The sequence below is a fragment of the Dipodomys merriami genome, unplaced genomic scaffold (genome assembly GCF_024711535.1).
Source record: "Dipodomys merriami isolate MVZ:Mamm:240054 unplaced genomic scaffold, mDipMer1.0.p SCAF_823, whole genome shotgun sequence".
Classification (NCBI taxonomy): domain Eukaryota; kingdom Metazoa; phylum Chordata; class Mammalia; order Rodentia; family Heteromyidae; genus Dipodomys; species Dipodomys merriami.
In genome coordinates, this window is record NW_027206428.1 from 284076 (window position 1) to 297174 (window position 13099).

The following is a 13099-nucleotide window of genomic DNA, read 5'->3' on the forward strand; positions in this document are numbered from 1 at the left end:
ACCCAGGTTTACCTGCACAGGAGGACACACGCAGTGCAGGCCCAAAGAAGTCACAGAGAACTCGAGCTAACGGCGTAAACAAAACAACGATGCCTGCTCAACCTTCCCCTTAACAAGGAAGTGCAGAACAAGCCGCATGAGCCTCAGTGTCTAAAGACGAATAAACACTCCAAATAGTAGCAGCGATCAGAATACGAGTTACAGGAAACTGGTACACACTCATCCAGTTGGGGCTTGGCAACAGCATCCCTGAGACCTTGTGCAGAGGTTAAGCTGACGAAGTGTGTGCAGCATTCTTGATGCGGTTATAGGCAGCACACATGTGCAAGATGCTCAGCATGTGAGCAGAGCAGCTCACTTTCAAAGAGACCCGAGCTCTGTTTACCATAGTGTAACATTTTCCCATAAATGTCACTGAGACCTGGAAAAGAATTTGGAAAAATAAAAACATCTGATCTGCTAGGAGAAAGACTGTAGTGATTTTCTCCCTTTCCCCAGCCCATTTCCAGCAATGCTATTTAATTTGTTTGTATGAGAACAGCAAAAGACAGGACAACACCCCAGAGTGACCCACTTTTCTGTCTCAGTGGCCTCATTACCAGTCACTATGAGGATCTAATAGGGTAGGTCATGGCATGTGATGACTGGCATAATCCAAAGGGAGAACAGCGCAGAACGAGAGGAGGCGACAGTGCTGTCACACTCAGAGACGTGCGTCTGATGATGAGCACACCAGTCCATCAATGACTGGAAAAGGTGCTTCTGGTTACCCTACAGGAAGATGCCCATCCGCGTGGCTTGTTGCCAGGGTCTGATGACTGGCTGAATGAATAATGAATGCTCTAGACAAGAGAGCTTAGGAACCTTCCATGCCTTCTGTCTCCAACTTTACCACAGACTGAACAGCAGATTTGAAGTCTAGTTTCCCCTGGCACAGGGTGTAGAGTACTAGGACCCAGCATGCAAAATGGAACACTATGAGGAGGAAGGTCAAGGTAAAAAAAGCCATAAGAAAGGAACAGGCTACCACTTTGGCTACCACAGCCATAAAAATGGCTGTCATTAACCAGGAAATCCAGGTGCTGTTTAAAATGCCTTCTGTGAATTAAGCCATTTAATCCTCATGAATCCTAAAACAATCCCATTTTACAGATAAAGAAACTGAAGCCCGGAAGCTTACATAACTTGTCAAGATTCTGAGTCAACACCCGGTTGAACCCGAATTCGCCAACACTTGATAGGGCTGTATATATAGTTGCAACCTGGTGACCCTTGAGAAAGCTCTGGTGGAATAGGTACTGTCCACAAACCGTTATCCGGCAAAATAGCGCTAAAGGAGGTGGCAAAGAATGACCCTGTTCCAGCCCAGCTGGTGGTGTTCTGATGCTCCCAGATGAACACTCGGATATTTCCCCAATCTCAGTTTCCAGGCTGTAAGGTGGAGGGCGAGAGTCTTCACTAGCAATGTGAAGATTTTCCTTAACTTGAGCTATCCAACAGCATTGTGTGGTATCTGTTTAGGTCTATAGAGACAAAACAGAGGGAGTTTAGGCTTCTAAAGCAGAAAAAAAAAGTATTTTGCAAAGTATTTCCAAAGACCAAAAACAAGTGAGGCATTTTCTTTAACTTCCAAAGGAAATGATTCAATCTATCCAAAGGTCTCTAAGGAAAGAGATGAGTTCAATCATGTCATAAACATTGCAGATTCTGCAACTCTTCCCACCTAGTGTGTGTGTGTGTGTGTGTGTGTGTGTGTGTGTGTGTGTGTGTGTGTGTGTGTGTGTGTGTGTGTGTGTGTGTTGCTTTAGGCTTCTTCTCAAAGCTGCCTGTTTTTTTTTTTTAAACTCTGATTCTCAACCTTGACTCCATCAGCTTTACATGAAGAACTTTGAGAGAATCTAATGAGCAGGCCTCCAGGGAGCCATTGAGTCTGGTCAGCCTAGAGGTCCAGGTACTGTTGAGTTGTTTTTGTTTTTGCTCAAAAGAAAAATCTCCTGAGGGAGCCCTTCCAGAGATGAGAATTGAGACGCATGGTTCTGAGCTTGTGCTTCTGGAGAGTCAGCACTCAAAAAGTCATCCGTGGCATTTCTACAAGAGACATGCTGAGCCAGAACAGAAACGCTGTCATTTCTGAACTCCTCTGGGATGCTGATGGAGGCTGGTGCCACCAACCTGCGGCCCCTCAAAGTGTGTCTGTCCTCGGCAGCAGGAGTGGCTTGGTCCAGTTGCTTACGGGAACCCAGCGACTGAGTATCCTGACACTCCCGCACCACCTCAGATCAAACTCTGATTTCCACTTCACAGCAGAATGTGTTTCAGAAAGACAGGCAGGTACTTAGAAAGCAGAAAGCTGGAGCATTAAGCAGCCCTTTCCCGTCTACACCTTTCCGCACCTGCCTACAAACCAGGCTAGATACCCAGACGGTCAGTTCGTTTTGGGTGTGTTTTGATCCCATTGCTGGAGGAAGTTAGCACTTGAATCAGTAGATGGACAAAAAAGGTGAACCGCCACCAGAGAGTCAGTGCCCTCGACACCAATGACTTCCTTCCATGCAGCGTTCCTTTTCCCAGACAGAATGTAAAATGGGAAGAACAGAGTGCATCCGAGGAGGTTGGTGAATAAATCAACATACAGCCAGGAACAAGAGCCCTGGGACTTTCCTAAGACAAACAGAGGCTTTGAAAGAACAATATTTATCAGAACCCAAAATTCCTCCTCCCAGATTAAGAAACAGCTTGCTGTAGATAACCTAAAATATTTAAGAGGAGCTCTAGTTTTTATTATTTAAAAAACAAAATTTCTCCAAGTTTCTCTCATCATAGCATCAGAAAAAGGTACTGATCTGAGAAATGTGGGAATACTGACTTAAATCAGTGGCCAACTCTTCCTTCGTCACCCTAGCTTTCTAGTTGCCTCATTTCCTGTTAACTTGCTGTTGCCCCTAAAGCTCCCAGTTCCTTCCCCTAGGAAATCAATTTTCCAGCAAGAGTGAGTCAAAGCTCAAGGTGATTGCCAAACGTTCCTCTTGTGCAGTCCAGGCCTCTAAGGAATGAACCACAAAGTTAGAGGTGAACAGAGGTGAAGGGCCGTCGGTGCTGCGCTTGGCAGGCATGAGCAGAGGAGAGAGCTGCAGGGGATGAAAGCACTCAGAGCCTGAGTACAGGGTGTCTCCCGGAGAACATCGAGGTTGCAAGTCTCACAGACTTACAGCCCAGCTCCAGACCCTTGGGAGATTGTACAGAATAGTCTCCCACCCCAGTGCATGCTGGGATTAGTACAATTCTCAGACAAGGCTAATGCCAGGCTAGTCCAGACAGATGGTCCGGAGGCTTTCCCTCCAACGAAGGGAAGCTAGGTGTGGTGGCTTGCACCTGTATGCACAGCAATGCTGAAGAGACTAAAACAGGTGGGTTGCAGCTTTGGCCCAGTTATTTTTATCCTAAAAATAATTAGTGAAACCCAGGTTAGAGATGTAGCTCCGTGGTATTGTGCCATTCTAGCAAGCACAAGGCTCTGAGTTCAAATCCCAGAAAAAAGGAAGAAAGGAAGCAAGAGAGAAAGAGAGAGAGAGAAAGGGGGGAAGGAGGAAGGAAGGGAGGGAGGAAGGGAGGAAGGAAGGAAGGATAGCAGGGCTCTAGGGGCAGGATACAAGCAATGAATACAGGAGTTACAAGTGCTACCAAGTGCTAATTACTGTGGTGGAACATTTATCCAAAAAACCATTGGTTGTTGTCAAGTGCACTCAGTCCAAATTTTGTAGGAACCTCTCACCCTTTCTTTTCCTTTCTGTTTCAAAACTACTTGAAGTCAGGAAATGGTGGAAATAAAATGTAAACAGACTTGTTCTTTGAGTATTCACCAATCTCAGAGCAGATGGTGACTGCCCTGTGTATGTGCCTTCAAGGCTGGGGCACCGGTGTGCACACAGCCACAGCAATTGATAGAGTTTATCCTCACAACTCAAGAGGGTTGGGCAAAGAGGAGGCATTTTCCAGATGCCAGAATAGCAAAAACAGCAATATGTTACAGATGATAGCTGACAGGGATTTGGAAAACACAGAACAACACATTAATTTGTCTTGTTTTTAAAGTGTTTTCCCCTAATGTTTTATAAAACCATTAATAAAGAAACCCATTTAACTGAAAAACAAGTGTTGATGATGAGTAATGAACACCAGTTTCCTTCCCATTTTCCCTTTTCTGGTAGTTTCTGAAGTTCTGGTATTGATGGGAGAATTTTAAAGCACAGATCTATCCGCTGCTTTCAAGATTCAGGGCACGGAGGCTATCTCTACATGAGTTAGGACAAGAAGCTTCATCTCGGGAGGAAAGCATCAGGTGCACAAAGATAAAGTGGATCCACCCTTCCAGGGGTCTTCAGTGCAGAATTCTCAATGGTTGCAATGCAATGTAAATTCGCACCAAGTAGGGGTCAGGTGCCAGAGACAAAGGCAAGAAAAAGGAGCCAATTCATTAGAGTAAGTTTGAAGTATACACTAACAATCCTCTGAGCATCGTTTTGTTGTGATGTGTCCTTTTCATCTCTAATTTTGTTAATTTGGCCATTCTACATATTACTTGTGGTTAGTTTGGAAGATTTAGTTGGTTTGTCAATCTTGTTTACCTTTTCCAAGGGTAGGGTTAGGGTTAGGGTTGACGTTCATGTTCTAGGCTGGTGCTCTGCAGTGCCATGCTCCCAGCCCTGCTTTCTGCGGATTACCTTGTAGATGGAGTCTATGAACTTTTCTGCCTGTGCTGGCCTTCAACCATGGTCTTCCAGTTCTAGTCTCCTGAGTAGCTGCAGGGAGCAGCTAGGATTTTAGTCATCAGTCAGTGAAGCATGGTTAAGGACCAGCTTTTGTTTAATCAATTCTTTGTATGCTTTTTCTGGTCTGGTCATTATTTTTTTTCACACTGTTCTTGGGCTTGGCCTATTCTTGTTTTCCTAAAGCTTGAGATAGATCCTCAGGTTATTCAATTGAGATCTCTGTAAATTTTGTTTGGATGTGGGTTTGAACCTAGGGCCTCACATGTGGTCATACTGCTGAGCCATGCCTCCTGTAAGAAATTGCACTAGTTTTTAGACAAAGCACTCATACATTTAGCACTGCTTGTTGTGTTTCGAAGGTTCTGATAGGTTGTTTTCATTTTTATTTGATTGTAGGAAAATTTTTGGGGCATGTATTTCTTCAATAACCCACTAATCATTCAGGATGAACTGTTCAATTTCTGTGTTTGGATAATTTTCTGTTGCTTCTCTTGTTAGTGATTTCAAGTTTTATTCCATAGCAGACTGATAACATATAGGAAGTTCTTTTTAATTGTCTTGTATTTGTCAAGCATTGCTTTGTGTCCTATGCTACAATCTATTTTGGAGGAGGCTCTGTGGCTCCTGGGAAGACTTTGCATGCTGTGACCACGGGGTGAATTATGCTGCAGATGTCTGCTAAGTTAACTTGATCTATAGTATCATTTAATTCTTAGGTTTCCTCATTGACTTTTGTTTGATCTGGACAATCTGTCCATTCTGTTTCACAGAAGCTCAAGAACTATTGGGTTCTGTTCCTATTTACATAGCTAACTTCTGGCAAAGGGGGTCTTTTAGCATGCTTACGTGTACCCTGTTGGCTAATGGGCTCCGATGGGCAAATGAAAACAAAGTCCAACGGAAAGACTCCAAACTTCAGGCTTGACAAGTAAGTCTGTTATGAGTTGGTATAGGTCATTTGTGTTCAGAGGAAAGTCAGCTTTATTGTAACGAAATTTAAAAGGCAATTACATTAGTTACACATATACACAATCCACTTAATAACTGTTAGTCATAAAGAACATTCAAGAAATACAAATGATTACCCACAACACTGGTCACATCCATAAGAAGAAAGGCTAAAAGCGATGATTAAGTGCTTATTGTTCACTGAAGTCTGCTTGTGAAGTCTTTTTTCCCTTGAAGCAAGCATGTTGCTGAAGGAAGCCAGCTGCCCACCTCCATAAAGCCTGCAAAACTTCCACTTGCTAAAGTCAAAGCCCTACAGGCTTTGGCCAGCTGCTTGACCACCAGCCTAGGTCTTCCACAAGCCCTACGCACACCTGTGTGTGCAAGGAGCCAGAGCTGCTCCCAGCAGAAAGGGCAGATAGCCATGTAGCTCAGTCTTTCCTGCCTCAGCTGTCTGAGTAGCTGATGCCACAGGTGTGTGTAACACCTGTTTTGTGCATTGGATGTGATGCACAAAGAAAGGACCCCTGACAAATTAGCACACACACTATGATCGAACCTCTTCCTGGCAATACAAAGAGCCTGGCTTCTGATGAGTGCTTCCAGGTACCTGCCTTGTCCTTTATGTGACAGATTTTAAATGTTAGGGGCAGGTGGACCCAGGCAGGTGCATGCCTCCTCCTTGAGCACAGGTCATTGGATCAAGTACTGCTCAGGAAGAGTTGACCAGTACTTGCTTTTGGAGGCTGCCTCATCTCTGGGCTGAAGATGAAGGACACCGATACCTGCGGATGACCTGCAGAACCCCAGACGTTTTACTGATACAGATTTTGGTTCCTCAGTATAAGTTAGTGGTCAGAGCCCTCATTGCCTGTAATACTCACTACTCATAAAATAATAAAAGGGTTGAACAGAAGTGAGAACAGCCATACAGTTATTGATGTTGGTGCTCTCAACCCCTGAAACCAAAATAGAAACAAAATGAGGGAGGAATGATACACAGGCAGAGTATTCTGGAACCATCCTTGGCTACTGTCACCTCCCCAGCCCGTGGTGGCGGAGCGTCGGTGTGGCTTGCTGCTGTTACCAGTGGCTCGCACGCCCCTCGGGCTCTCTTCTGAAGAACATCATCTGATGGTGGGGTGAGGGTGCCTCAGAGGAAATAAAGGCTCAGCGCCTCTCTCCTGTCCCATGCAGGTAGGACATTTCCAGGCTGAGACCGCCTCGCTAGGTAAACTCAGGACCAGCAGCCTGAGTGCAGGCTCCTTTGCAAACGAGGGTCATTAGACACTACTAGAGCTTCCTCCTCTGGCTTTGAACAAGGACCCTGTCCTGTGTCTTCTGCTGGCCCTTGGAGCCTGGCGTAGCCTAGACACGAGCCAACCCCACGGCCAAGGTGCTCACCTCCAGTGGCATTGCAAAAAAGATACATTTTTCTTCATAAAGAAGGCAACCCCCAAACTCCAAATTCATAAGCTAAAGGCCACCAAAAGCTTATTTTTATTTCACTAAGAAAGATCTTTGTTCCCAAAGTCATTTTTGTGCCTTTAAAAAGCAACACTTACGCTCTCTGTGGAGGGCAAGGTCAAGGCTGCCGAGTCAGAGGTGGCACTCGGGGCAGAGCAGAGGCCTGCCCAGGGCTGCCCCTGCTCGGTCCTACAGCGTTTGGCACTGTAGCAGCGGGAAATCGGAGACTGGAGTGAGCACACTTAGGTTTAAACGCAGCGCTGGGTCAGAACTGTCTACCATAGGCATCAAAGCCTCTCTAGAAACTACATAGCCAGAGTTGTTAGTGTTGGAGTTGGGACCAAGTGAGGAAGGCTGCCAGCCGAGGGCCTTCTACCGAGCAATGCTGGGCTTGCACAGGTGAGGCTCTGCAGGAGCGTGGCCTGTGGCTGCCCCCGGATGCCAGCCAGGGCTTTCCAAACATGAAGGCAGGGTCTCCCCATCCCTCCCACTCTCCCTACCCTCTCAGGCGCCTGGCCAGGGAGGCCTCTGAGCACAGCAGCCACCATGCAAGGTCTGCGTGGCTGTGGGAATGCCCTGGGCATTCACAGAGGGTGAGCTCTCGTCTGCCTCCGGCAGCCAGGTGGCTTCTCTCCCACCCGGGTGGGAGAGATGCATCACTATGCATTGGAACTGGAGATGATGTATATATAAGTAGGAAGAAGAGGGAAGCTTAGCCCTGACTGGAGTACAGGGTGTGGGAGGGGTCCAGAGACATGAGAACAGGAGTGTGGGCCTTACACTCATCTCACATCTGGACAGAACAGCAAGCCAAGCATCCTGGACTCACGGTGGTCCAGGCAGAAGCCTCTGGGTTGGCTGGGAGCCCAAGGCTGGCTTATTGTCATGCCTGCAGACTAGCTGGGATCCAAGGCCTTGGAACATGTGTAGCAGGAGCAGAGTGGTCTGTCCCTCCTTTGCACTGTGTACCCTCTGAGGAGCCACCCTGCCCAGCCAGGGGAAGACAAGCGGCCCAAAGGAAAGTGACTGAGAGCAAGGGTGCTGCTCCCACCATCCAAACCTGTAGAGGGCCCCAGCTACCGTGACCTCCATGTGTGCTGGGAAGGGACAAGGGACCGTGGGAGTCACCTACATGGAATCAGGACATAGATGCTCATAGGCCCAGTGTTTCCACAGGGTTCAGGGTAGAGGAAGGACTGGCTCTTTGAAGAAGAGTATCTGAATCTTTAGTAGGGACGTGGGCCTATGAACTCACTTGTAAAGGACAGGTCACCAGCCCCAACTCAGCCCGGCTCTCCAGCCTTGTTTGTTTGGGTTGAGGGGCTGCTGGATTAGGGTAGGGCTGCACTTTCCTGTTCTCACACACACACACACACACACACACACACCCAAGATAGACACAGCACAGCACAGCCCTGAGGATGGAAGTTCAGGCCTCACTGCTCAAGGACCCTGGACCCCAGGGCACGCTGGGTCCCTTGCAGGCCAGCAGGGCATGGTGGCGGTGGGGCAGGCACTGAGTCCCGTGCACCTTGCCTCAGGCTCTGTATCCCACTTGCTGGTTTTCCCGCCTTGGTGGAACACTATCCAGCAGACGTGAGAAGCAGGAGGAAGCTTGATTTCTGGTCTTAGGCAGGCCTGCCGTACCAATCTGGATCCTAACCGAACTTTGTAGGAGTGTAAATGGTCCGCTAAGAGATTATTCACAACCAAATGCCAGGACTCAACAGGCTCACCTCCTGAGCACACCCAGACAGAACAAATAAATACAACCGGCCCTCCGGTGTCTAGCAGGGCCCCTGGTGGTGGCCAAGAAGCCTTGGCTGACGTTAGAACTGAGGAGGGCAGTGCCTGGGGGTCGCGAGGGCAAAGGTGCTTGTGGTGCGGGGGTCCTGCGTTAGGCAAGCTGGGTGAGGGAGACCTCGTTTACGTGGGTGGCGATGTCACGGAATGGTGGCAGGAGCTCACTCTGCTCACAGCTACTCAGAAAATGGTGGAAACATGCCAAGGTCAGCAAAGTCCTCGATGTTATAGTTGCCAGTCCCCTGGGTTGGATCTCCGGGCATGGGCAGCATGTCCTGCGAAGAGAAAATGCCACAGGGGTCAGCTTCTGCCCTGTGCTGTGTGCATATCCCAGGAGCCCAGCCTGCCACTCACCCTCGTGGCCACCTCGCTAATGGCAGCGTGGGAATGCTCCCTAGCTGAGGGCTGCTCTGCGGGCCTCCGTGTCCAAGGCCCTGAAAACTGCACGCAAGGTTGGAAGCAGAGCCGGGACCCAGGGCAGACAAAAGGCCCAGCTGACACCAGCACGGGAGGCACATGATCAAAATGCAACAGACCTGAACCACACCGCAGGCAGGAGGAGCCCACGCGCCTGGGACCCGTGTGCACATCCGGACAGGATCAACCAGACTAACGGTTAGACTGCAACTGACAAGCCCCTCCGCTGTCTGGGTCCAGACCACTTATCCAGACAGCAGCAGCAGTATTTCAGCTTCTGATCATAATGTCCCATTGTGTGTTTTCTCAAACTCCTAGCTCATATGACAGTCAGTGAGGAAAGAATTCTGTGGACAAATAAATTTGTGAAACAAAACATACCACCTCCTAAAAATCCAGTCCTCATTGGTATAATAGTCTGATAAGTCTTTGCAAGAAATAATCCCAATAACTTGTTTTAGCCAGTGTTTCATAACCTTATTTGACCAAGAATTCTTAGCACCAAGCTTTTGAAGAGTCCCATTGGAAATTCTGCTTTACAGAGCTTCTGTGAGGCTTACGATCGGTGAGCCCTAAGGCCTAAACGAGGTGAAGGAGAGGCAGCCGCTGTGTGGAGGAGAGAGGTCTGAGCAGGGGACTTGGGCACACTGAGGGAGAGCCGTGAGGAAGCCTGAGGGACTCATCTCTGGGCTCTAGGCCTCAGTCTCTGAAGATGTGTTGGAGCCAGGAGAAGGGTGGGGTCAGAGCAGCAGGCCCCCTGAGCAGGAGTCTCAGCAGCCCCACTGGTGTGGCTCCTGCCCCAGCCTTGCTCCGAAGGGTAGGCAGTGCCCTAGGCCTGGCAGCAGAGGCCTGGGTTCCTGTCACAGGACCTGGTAGGAGAGTCAAGCGCTGTGCGAAGGGGGCCTCAGGCTCAAGGCTCCAACCGTCCAGCGGAGAGGACTCTACTGTAAATGTAGCCAGGAACTCAGGGGGCAGTGCCCTGCTCTGTGGGCAGGGTGTGAGCTATCCAGTGGCCCTCAGCTGGTGGGCGGTGTCCCCAGACTCATAAGGAAGGAAGCCAACCAGGGCCTCTCCGGGGCCAGGCTGGCGCTGGGGGAGGGAGCTAGGGATGGGCTTACCTGTCCTGGGGCCCCGGCGAGGAGCCGGGCCAGGCAGCCAGTGACCATGGAGGCCAAGACACCTGCCACTCTTGGGAAGGAGGGAGGGGCACTGCCCCAGAACAAGCCTTGCAGGTGTTCCCAGCACGGAGCCCCTGCCTCAGGGTGACCCATGGCCTTCAGCTCTGCAGGGCTCCCCTGGGCAGCTCTGGAGTTAGGGTGGAGGGTTTCAGCTGCAGGCTCCTTTTGTGTGCATCAGCCCAAAGGCTGCAGGCCCTGCCCCCCAAGTGCACCTGCTTCTCTGGCCGGGCAGGATGGGTTTACTACTGGGGCTCCTCTGGCCTGGGCAGGGAACTCTGGCCAGCTACCGAGTTGGCAAGGAGGAGGGGGACGGAGGCAGAGAGGAGGCGCCGGTGCCTACAAGCAGGCAAGGCGGTGCTCACTGGATTTACCTGGAACACTTCAGTCTGACCGGGCTGCTGGTGGGAGTGCTGCTCACCGCTCTGCTGGCCGTGGTGCTGGCTTTGCCACTGTGCCCAGACTTCCGAGGGCCGCCCCTGGAACTGCCCGCTACTTTGTCCACTTTCAGCTGAAAGATCCGACGTACAGGACACTTCCTTTAAAAGCCATCCGTGGTTCCGGGGGACCTAAGAACCACTGCAGCTGGAAGGGCCCCGTATTTCTGAAAGGCACAACCGCTCCTTCCAGAGCGGCTGAGAGGTCACCTGCCACCTTTCCCTCTGGGTGGCGGGTGATAACTGAGTAGGGAGGCGGTGTGGAGCCCTCTGCAGAAAGGCAGGTGCTCCGCCGGAAGGGTGGCTCGCCCAGCACGCTCCTGCCTCATGGCTGGTGCTGGGAGCCTGGGCCCCTCCGTGCCCTCCTGGAGGTCTCAGTGGACCAGCACTGTTGGCAGTCCTGGTGTTGACAAGAGGAGGGAACCCAAGTGCACAGGCTGCTCTCCGCAGGATGCGGCCCTGCCCTGGGAAAGGCTCACCCCGCCCTCCTGGAGGAAGAGCACCCAGACCTCACCCTCAGCCTGTGCAGAGACCTAGCCACCAGTCACAGAGGCCGAGGGGGGGATGCAGGGCCTGGCCAGGGCCTTCCCGTCCCAGAATCTCTCAGTGTGTGTTAGGAGAGGAAAGGGATTTAGACACTGCTCAGACAGGAAGATGAAGCCCTGTGGGCAGCAGCTAATTTGTTTAAAAAAGACAACTGTTTTGCTTTCATCCAGTTTACTAAAATACCCAATGGAAAAGCAAACTATGAAAAATGAACACAATTGTGTCTAAAATATTTTTAAGATTCAAACAAAGAGAATTCTTAAGAAAAAAATCCTTTAAAGAGGATAATCCTTTAAGGAGGATAAGGTGTAGCAAAGACCTATGCACTGTTTCCTGTTTCACATAATTAACATCAAATACAGAATGAGTTCTCAGTCAAACTGGGTGGAGCCCATCTTACCTGAACCTACTCCTTCAGTAGTTGTGCTGATCACCAGCAGACTTCACCTGCCCATACCCTACCGAGGCACCAGGTTAATCTGAGGTGAGGTCCAGGGAGGGAGGGGGAAGACTCAATCATCTCTGCTTATCTTGATCTCTGTCTCACACACCTACATTTGTTGCCTAAGATACAAAAGGCTTTAAGAAATACTTAAGCTCTGTGTAACAACTCACCACTGGTGATTTTAATACTGAGTGTAAGGAGAATAATTGGCAGAGTTCTAGAAAATCTAGGCTCCTAGCTTCAACACCAGAGGGACTTAAGCCTACTGAGCATGAAGGGATCTGCTGTGGAAATGCTATCTGGTGACGTGAAATGCCTTTTCCTGCCTCTCACACTAGGCCCTGAGGGCCAGGGGGAACTCTCACAGAGTCAGGCCTGGCTAGGAGCTCTAGGGTGCGGCTGAGGCAGAGGGCAGAGGGCAGAGGGCAGACCTGGCAGTCCCACTTGGGAGGCACCTGCCCCATTTCAGAGCCTCAGGCGCCGGGCACAAGACAGCCCACTGTAGCTTGGTGGGAGATGGAGGGGCAAAGGCAGGCTTCAGGGCTGTCCTCACACCAGGCTGATGATGCACACAGGCTTGTGCTGCTGTAACTAGGTCTCCTGCTGGGCACGCCCATCAAGACTCACTCCTCTCCTCCCCATGGCCAGCGGTTCTAAAGGCGACCATAGATACACACATGGCTATCTGAGTTTTCCCTCAGGCCCAAGCACTGTATAATAATCACTCTACCCAAGTCTGAACTGCCAAGAGAAACTCACAGGCACCCATTTCTCCTTCACCATCTCTGAGTCTTCGACACTCTTGACTATTCTTTTTGGAATGTTTTGTTGACTTACAGGACTGCGTTTGATTTGGGTTCCTGCCTCTGACACAACTTCTTCATGTACATGACCAGGTGTCTCTGATCCTTACTGAGGTCTCTCTTAACACATGATGAAAGTGTGTGTGAGTGTGGTGTGCACACACATGTATATAGTCACGACTTCCCTTCTATCAACAGAGAATGAGGAATGACTTTTGATCCCATGAACTGACTCATTCACTTCCTCGTTTTGTAACTATGTCCTGAGTTCATCCTTTGATGCAGGCTC

General features: G+C 49.8%; 1 protein-coding gene across 4 annotated transcripts in view; it reads right to left on the bottom strand.

Annotated features, from left to right (window-relative positions):
• Window positions 1-5726: 5726 nt before the first annotated feature.
• Arnt2 (aryl hydrocarbon receptor nuclear translocator 2) overlaps window positions 5727-13099 on the bottom strand; it is an 83625-nt gene continuing 76252 nt past the window's right edge. For 3 of the 4 annotated variants that reach the window (XM_070011508.1, XM_070011509.1, XM_070011510.1), the window contains exons 18-19: window positions 10954-11090; window positions 5727-9262 (exon numbers count right to left, since the gene is read on the bottom strand). In XM_070011508.1, coding sequence (XP_069867609.1) covers window positions 9164-9262; window positions 10954-11090 — 236 coding nt within the window. In that variant the 3' untranslated portion in view covers window positions 5727-9163. The remainder of the gene's footprint in view (window positions 9263-10953; window positions 11091-13099) is intronic. The other variant, XM_070011511.1, reaches the window with a different exon arrangement.